The sequence below is a fragment of the Falco cherrug genome, chromosome 5, assembly GCF_023634085.1.
Source record: "Falco cherrug isolate bFalChe1 chromosome 5, bFalChe1.pri, whole genome shotgun sequence".
Taxonomy (NCBI): Eukaryota; Metazoa; Chordata; class Aves; order Falconiformes; family Falconidae; genus Falco; species Falco cherrug.
The window spans coordinates 83,313,070-83,321,111 of NC_073701.1; the positions used below are offsets into that span (position 1 = coordinate 83,313,070).

The 8,042-nt window shown below is 40.0% G+C and overlaps 2 protein-coding genes across 2 annotated transcripts in view; both read right to left on the reverse strand.

The window, feature by feature from the left end:
* The window catches only part of IQUB (IQ motif and ubiquitin domain containing), a 28,804-nt gene extending 25,698 nt beyond the window's left edge, over positions 1–3,106 (reverse strand). The window contains exon 1 of the mRNA XM_055711731.1: positions 498–3,106. The gene's annotated coding sequence lies outside the window, so the exon portion shown is untranslated. The remainder of the gene's footprint in view (positions 1–497) is intronic.
* Positions 3,107–4,051: 945 nt separating this feature from the next.
* NDUFA5 (NADH:ubiquinone oxidoreductase subunit A5) lies at positions 4,052–7,986 on the reverse strand. Its single transcript, XM_055711737.1, has 5 exons — positions 7,831–7,986; positions 7,295–7,339; positions 5,621–5,737; positions 4,840–4,905; positions 4,052–4,283 (listed from the first exon to the last, which is right to left on the reverse strand). The coding sequence occupies exons 1-5, from the start codon at positions 7,849–7,851 to the stop codon at positions 4,182–4,184; spliced, it is 351 nt and encodes a 116-aa protein (XP_055567712.1). The 5' UTR covers positions 7,852–7,986; the 3' UTR covers positions 4,052–4,181.
* Positions 7,987–8,042: the final 56 nt, after the last annotated feature.

Genomic DNA, 8,042 nt, shown 5'->3' on the forward strand with positions numbered 1-8,042 from the left:
TCGCAGCCCTGCGCTTGGTGCTGCTATACAGGCCCCGGGCCGAGGAAGGCCAAAAAAAACGGGGGAAAGCGAAGCGACGTGAAGGGACAAAGGCTGAGGCACCCCCGTGGGTTCCTTTTACACCACTGCCGTTAACGGAGCACCTCAGAACGTAGCACCTGCAGCAACTTGCGCTTGCTGCCTCAGCGGGCCTCAGTAGGCCAGTAACCGTGCTACTGCGTCCCGCAGCACTGGCACGCCAGTCTGACAGTTGCCGTGTCCGCTGTTGCGATCCATAGCAAGCTGAAGATGAATTCTTACCAGCTTATAGTGCCATTCACGTAATAAAACACCATTTCTCCTTACAGTTTATACCGTAGATACTAGCAGAAATGGTGCCAATACCAAAAATGTTTCCTGGGTGTTAACAAAAAGTTGGTGTGTTTGGATGTTGGCAATGCTCGCTCACAGAACCCCTCACAGACCACTGCTCCCTGGAGCTGTGCGGCAGCACTTACCTGTGTGATGTGCTCAGCTTCCCAGTGGTGTTCTCGCCTGGAAGGTCTGTGGTTCTGGTGTGAGGACTGAGGCTGCTGGGTGGAAATTAAGACACATATACCAGAAATAAAACCACATGAAACTGAATTTCTTGGTGTTTGATGTGTGGTTTCCAAGACAACCCTTGCAAGTGTTTTCAGCATACTACAGGAAAACGAGACTACACACACCTCACACAACGATTTCAGAGGTGAAATACATGATTCTGTACAGCTCTGGGAGTATCTTGAAAAATTGTTGTATTTCAGCAGGCACTGAAATTATATCCATTCTCAGTAATTCTATGTCATGATCACTGTCACCATGTTTCACAGACATTGTCAGACATCTGAACATTGGCCAGCTTCCCATCAAAAGGACAGACATTTCCCATTACTAATGGTAATGCACTTTTTTCTAAAACCTGGATTTAAATTCAACTCAGGGTAGAATAGGACCAGCAGTAACTACAGAAAGATACTATGTCATTTTGTGTCACTTTGTCATTACTAGTCAACTTGAATAAACGTTCAAACTAACTTTGTTTGCAAGATGATTTTTTTTTCTAATGAAATATCATACATGCTGTAAATAAAAAAAGCTGCTTTTACTCATCTCCCCCTGAACACAATCAGAAATTATGTCAAAGATTAACATGGTATCCTGTTCAGAACACAGCCACTCAGAATAGATTAAGCACCACAGCAAGTCAGGAATAACAGAAACCTCAGCACTGCTGCTAGCTGACAATCCAAAAAGTTGGTTTTCTGGTTGTACAGGCTCTGTCTCTGTTAGGTCCCATACTTGCAGATGGGAGGATTTTCACTCACATAATGACTTCAATCAGAGGATCTCAAAGCATTTTGAAGATCTGAAGTTTGTTAACTCTAAGGCTTGCAGTGATTTACCTTACCATATTACAGCAGATGACAAAATCTTTCCAATCATCATGTATTTCCAACAGAGTTAATGGAGAAAAATCAAGCAAAATCATTACAGCCAGTCTCCAAATTATGCCTTGCTAGCATATTCATCTTAAAATAAATTATTTGCAACATAGTACTCCTAATATAGATCCGATCTTGCCTGTAAAAATATGCGTACGATTTTGTTGCTACAGTGTGGATTTAAGTATCAGATATACAGTTACAGAGTTAATAGCAAGGTAAAAAATACTGTTTCTCTTCTTAGCAAAGATCTATTTTTAAATTAGCCAGGAACAAGGATGAGGTGAACTATACTATACTGTACAAAAAAAGACATAACACTGTTACATCTCAAAATTACAATCCATTTTCTTTCCTCCATTTGTTCTTAATAACTGCTATTTAAAGTTGATGGATGCTACAACAGAATATTCATTTAGTAATCTTATGTAGCACAGATGATTAATTTATGCTAAGATAACGAAACCAACTTTAACCAATGGTAAAATAATAAAAATAATCCGTAAACACATTGAGAAATTGATAAAAAAACTCAGAAAGCTGAAAAATCCTTATCAATGCTTCCTAGAGTTGGCATCAGTAGAATCTTTTTAAGACTCAGGTTAATTGATTCCTAAACTAAATCATTTGTGAATGCTAATCCGGTGTTTTGGATAGAAAGATTTAGAAAATGATCCTATTTTGAGTCACATGAAAGAAATATTTAATAGACCAGAAAAATCACTGAGAGGAAATATAGCTCTGGGAGAAAAAAATCCCCTCAAGGTAGTAAACAACTTATGCTAGGGTCTGTACTGAGGATGTATTTGTGCATTTGTGAAAGGGTTAAGATGCAAATATGCTTTTGATCAGAGAACCTCAGTTTTAAAAGATCAGATACCAAATTTCAGCAGCAATGGGCCAAGACTTCCTCCCCCCTGCAACACAACTCGTGACCTTACAGAAAGCTATTGTAAGTCACATGACAAATACAGCTTTAGAAGAGGAGAAAATAACTGAGCAAGAAGAATTCAGCTCATGTCTCAGTTGTGAAAGAGCAGAAAGAATTCCAATAGTCATCACCATATTCTGGCAACTCCCCCCCCCCCCAGTATTGCAAGTATTGCATGCTAGTATCATTCGTACTAGACTTCAGGGGGGTTTGTTTGTTTTTTCTTTTGCGTTCTCTCACATCAGCTCAATACTTATTACCTAAAACCATTCATCTTCATTTCTCATCTGACATTGTTTGCTCTCATTCAAATCTGTAATCCTTTTAATACTTCTGATGTGCAAACTGCGTTAACGTTAGCAAAGTTCTCTTCTGGTATGCCATCTAGCGGTTTTATCTCAGAAGAGACCAGCTTCTACCTTTTGTAAGACTGCAAAAGCCTTCAAAACCAACCAGTGAAGCAAAGTATGTTTCACTTTTTCAATCTGCAAAATCCAAACATTTCTGTAATCACAGTAATAATCATTGAAAAAAAATATCTAAAGAACACAGTGATAATAGTTGCTAGAGTCAATACCCTAGGTATACTCACTTTCTCTTCTACTGTCCTACTCCCCTAATACTGTGATTGTGTGAAATAATACATAAAGATGTAATTAATCATTAATAGGAATGATCTAACAGGTAAACTTATAGGCCTAACAAGTATGAAAAACAAGCTATGACAACGTTTTGTTATGTAATGTAGTGCAGAGGCACCATCATAAATGTTTAACTGCAGACTTTTGTCATACAGCTGTATCCTTATTGTTATTAATGGTACTGAAAAAAGTATGTAAAAGCAGACTCACACAGTATTCTTAGATCTAGTTTTGGATTATTTTAATTGGTGCTTATAACATTAATCTGTACAGAAGTTTTTAGAAGAGCCAGGCACCATTTCCATTTAAATGTTTAAAAGAACCTAGCCAGATGTGTCAAGAAAGAATCACTATTCTTTTCATATAAGAAGTAATATTGAAGGTCTGAATCAATAATACACAAACAAATCTATAAAGTATACATGGTTATATACAAAGGCTTTGTAAGACCCCAATACTAAAGTTTGTGCCATGTGTATGGTGTGCAATATGGTAACCTACCTGCTAACCAACAAACCTGTTCCTGCCACCACCGTAAGGTGTAGGCTTCCTTCTCCCCCTCCCTGATCTTGGGTCTTCCCAGTTCTTCCCCCGAGGCAGAATTAGTGTTTATATGGGCAGCAAAGTCAGCCAGCTCAGGACAGTGATTCAGCTGAAATCTAGAAAACCCGTTATTTTTGGGAAGCCTTGTTATCATTACATCAGATCCCTGATCTCAGCATCTGCATTGTCATAGGCACTGGCAGTGGCTGGCAAAAACACACAGCCAAGGTGGGAGAGAAGGGCAGGATCATGCTCCTCTACAGCTTTGACTTTGGTTTCAAATGGCCTATAATATCTGCATTTATTAACATACAAATACAGATCATAAAAATAACTCAGAATGAGGCATAAATACCCTGTTCATAATAAACTAAAAAAGGAAATAAACCCTATAGGTTGCACAAGAGCTGACAAGAATTTTCTTAAAACCCTTTTTGCAAGAAATAGGAAGCAGTATTTAGATTATTAAAATATAAGTGGACATTAGGACAACACATGTTTTTATTAAGTTAGTCTCTTTAAATTAAAGACAACTGTCAGTAACAACAGATTAATCATTAACTTTTTTTTTTTACTTGCAAGAGATTACACAGTTTTGAAAATTTATATTGGCCATCTCCACTGGTCAGAAGGAGGTTCTTCAACTAGAGGCTCCCATGGTTTCCACTGTATCATTTTTCTTGCCAGGGAAAGTTCATTTTCAGCCTGTTAATAAACACCATACACAAATTCTTAAAAACCTATGCAGCTGCTCAAGTATTAAATTACCTCTATTTCAGTTCATTATCACATCTCACAGTCACAGGCTACCACAATTTTCATCTATAAAACCAAAAGGAACTCTGTGGTTTGGGTTTTGTTTTTGAAAAACATATTGAACGGCCCCCAAAAACCCAAACAGTCAGTCCATTCACCTAGTCATTCCCAAAGACAATTTCAAGGTATTTTCTAGTCTTATTTGAATTATCCCCCAGTGATATTCAATCACCTTTTGTCCTTTCCACTGATTTACACTCTGTAAGAAGCAATGTAGGTATACATATATGTAAGGATAACACAGCAAACATGTTAATTGTAGTCGGTTTTATCACGGCCATCCCAAACACTACATGACAATTAATTTTCAGATTTTTATTTGCTGTTTGATTGCTTGTTTTGCAGTTAATGAAGATACGGAAAACTGCCAAATTTCTGAACAGCCAAAGGAACACTGAAAACCACTGCTCCTTTTTGTACCCAACCTTAAATTTCCCCACTTTACCTGTAAAATGACTTCTTCTATGTGACCACTATTCAGTTTGTCCTGTAGTTTCTGCACATCTGTTTCCTGTGTATTCAAATCCATATAAATAAACGTTTAGTTTTACTGAGAAGTAGAAAGCCCAGATAAAGCATGAAAACAATCATTTAACCAGATCACACTATCTTCCATCAAATTAGCCGGCTTCTATCATTTTACATTATCAAAGAAATCTTGCACATTTTTCTTACTGGAAAACAAACATCGAACTCCCAATAAATACTAAGAACGAGTACTATTTAACGACTCATTAATTTAACGACTATTTAATGATCCAAAGAAGCATTAGCAGCTAAAGGCTTTAGTATTAAAATTTTCTTTCAATATGCATGTTAGCTCTCTGTAAAATGATATGCAACCTTCCAATTATCACCATAGATACAAAATACCAGCATTGCAGAGTTTAATGTACCAAAATTTTGTCTTTTAAAATGTCGAAGGCTTGTCTAAGATATTACACTGGTAAGAGCACATGCATTTTTTGGGCAAGCATGTAAAAATTACCACTATTCTAAAAACATTCTAAAAACTTTATTTTCAAATTTTCACAGAAAATGTCAGTAAGAAATTAATAATTCTTTTTAATATACCATCAAAATATTCCAGTCAAGAACAAAAATAATCCTCAAAACTTCAATTAGTTCAGAACTGACCACTGAAAGTTACATATACTCCTAAAAAACAGCCGGTCACCTTGAAAATCTCTTCATGTGTAATGTTTATGAAACAGCAATGTACTTACTGTTTGCACCAAATTAAATTGCTGGTTTATAATCTGCTCAGTGTATTTCCTGTATGCTGCATCTTTGGGAATGTTTTGCAGGACACCAAGGATTTTTGTGTACAGTATTCGCAGGCGCTGAAGTGATCACAAGACATGTTTAGAATACACAAGTAGAATTGCTTAATTTCTTAACCTGTTTAACTTACTAGGTACCTATCTATACACAAAATATGGAGGGTTATAGTATTTAACGCAGAAACGTAGGATTAACAAAATAACAGTCTGAACCACAGAACTCTGTCTTGGTTAAGACTGGGATTTAGGACTAGTAAGTTTCCACTGGTAGATGCCTCAAAGAAAAACAAATGTTGCTATCTGAAGTACATTTAATACAAAATGGATACAATAAAAGCTGTGTCTCTAACACTAACCATACTTTCTAAAAATGAGGCAAATTCTTGTCTAAACCATCATTTTCTGAAAAAAATTGCCTGGGAAAGATAAAAAAAATCACATAAGCTACCAAAGTTTAACAAGATTTTTTATTATTTTTTTTGCACTTCTCCTCATGCTGGTCCAAAGTTCTGAGTGACAACGAGATTTAAACTGAACTCAACCCTGCAACTTTCATTGTTGCATTTAAATGCTGTGATAAAGGCCACATTGTGGTGAAGAAATTGCAGGTTTGGGGCCATACGTTGACTAGGTAACTTTATCCAACTGAAGAGGAATGGATGTCCTATAGGAATAATAGGAAATAGAACAATACTGCAGTCAAAGAAATGCAAAGAGTAGCAGGAAATGAAGAGGACTGGCACAGAATCTATACTTCAACTAAAACACCGTTGATTTCTTTACTCTTGGCTTTAAATCACTGAAAACATTAGTAAGTTCACCTAGAATGCATCTGACAACAGATGAGTTAGACTGAGCTAGAATCATTTGTACAGAACAATAATGATTTTTTCAAAGGTTCTTTTTGACAGTATCCCTAACTACTAGAGGCAAAAGCATATCTGAAATAGAATTGTTGCATAGTGGGAAATTTCAAAGCAGAGAAATTAAAGAATTACTGAAAGCTTATTCCTTACACTGCCTAACGGGGTAAAAAGCAAGTACTAAATTGCTACAAGAGCCACCTAATGTGGTTCCCAAGGACCACGGAAGTATTCCAGTCTCAGTAGTGCTTGCCATCACAGGGCCTTGATGTGACTTTGCACCACATGGTTAGTTAGCCTCTACTATGTAAGGCTACCCCATGCCCTTAATACAGGTGTAAGTTATTTCAGTACTTGTTGGAAAAATAACAGAGGCAGCAGAAATGTGTATGCCTGTAAAGTTGGAATTACATTTCTGAAGAACTGAATTTAAAGAGTTCTTTGGTTTCACACTGGAGACAAAAGAATCAAATATTGTTTCATAACAGTACTCACAAAGATTTTTGAAATCAGCACATGCAATAAAAAATACACGTGTAAAATAACTCCTAATGATACGAATTACACCTTTATTTTCAAGGTTTGAAACTAATAAAATTTTGAAGGTATAAAACTAATAAAAGAATTCGTTTTCCTCCTTTATCACTTTGGAGCATTTTTACACTTATCACTAAGTTGGCAACGCAAACACATGAACAAAAAGCTTTGATCTCAGTGAGTTTCCATTAAGTACAGTCCAAGACGTGTGACGTACCTCATGAGGGTTTTCAACCACAGCCAATCCTACAAGCCCACTGGTCTGCATGAAGAGCATAAACACGTTTAACATACTCGGGCATCTATTCCTATGCTATCCCATTATCTTGTTTGGGCTCCAGATACACAAGACAGGGGCCATTCTGTGACACGAGCCTCTGCCTCCCACCCCACTCGCGCCATCCCCCACACTCCAGCGCTCTGACCAGCGCACGCCGAGGGCGGCAGAGCGCGCAGCGGGCGCAGCCGGCAGCACAGGGCAGCCGCCGGAAAGCCTTCCCGGCGGGGGGCACCGCGGCCTACCGCCTCCTGCCCCCCGCACGGCGGGGCCGCCCCCTCCGCCAAGGGCCGCCGCTCCCCGTGGGCCGCGGGGGGGACGGGGCCTCGCGCTCCTTTCACGGCCCCGCTCGCTCCCCCCCGCGCCGCTCGGGCACCCTCTGCCCAGGAACCCGCCGGGGCGGGGAGAGGCGAGCCCCCCGCTCGGGACGGGGACGCGGCAGGCTGCCCGGCCCGGGGACGCCCTCGGCGCCTCACCTTCCTCAGTACCCCCGCCATGGCTCCGCCACCGGGCACAGGCACCCGCCGGGCGCTGCGGGCACCGACCAGAGGACACGGCCGAGGGCGCCGGACCGCGCGTGCGCCGCAGCCGCACGGGCCTCGATCCCGGCGGGCAGAGCGCGAGGCGGGCCGCCTCCGGCTGGCGCGCATGCGCTAGGGCTGCGGCGTGGGCGGCGCATGCGCCCCCT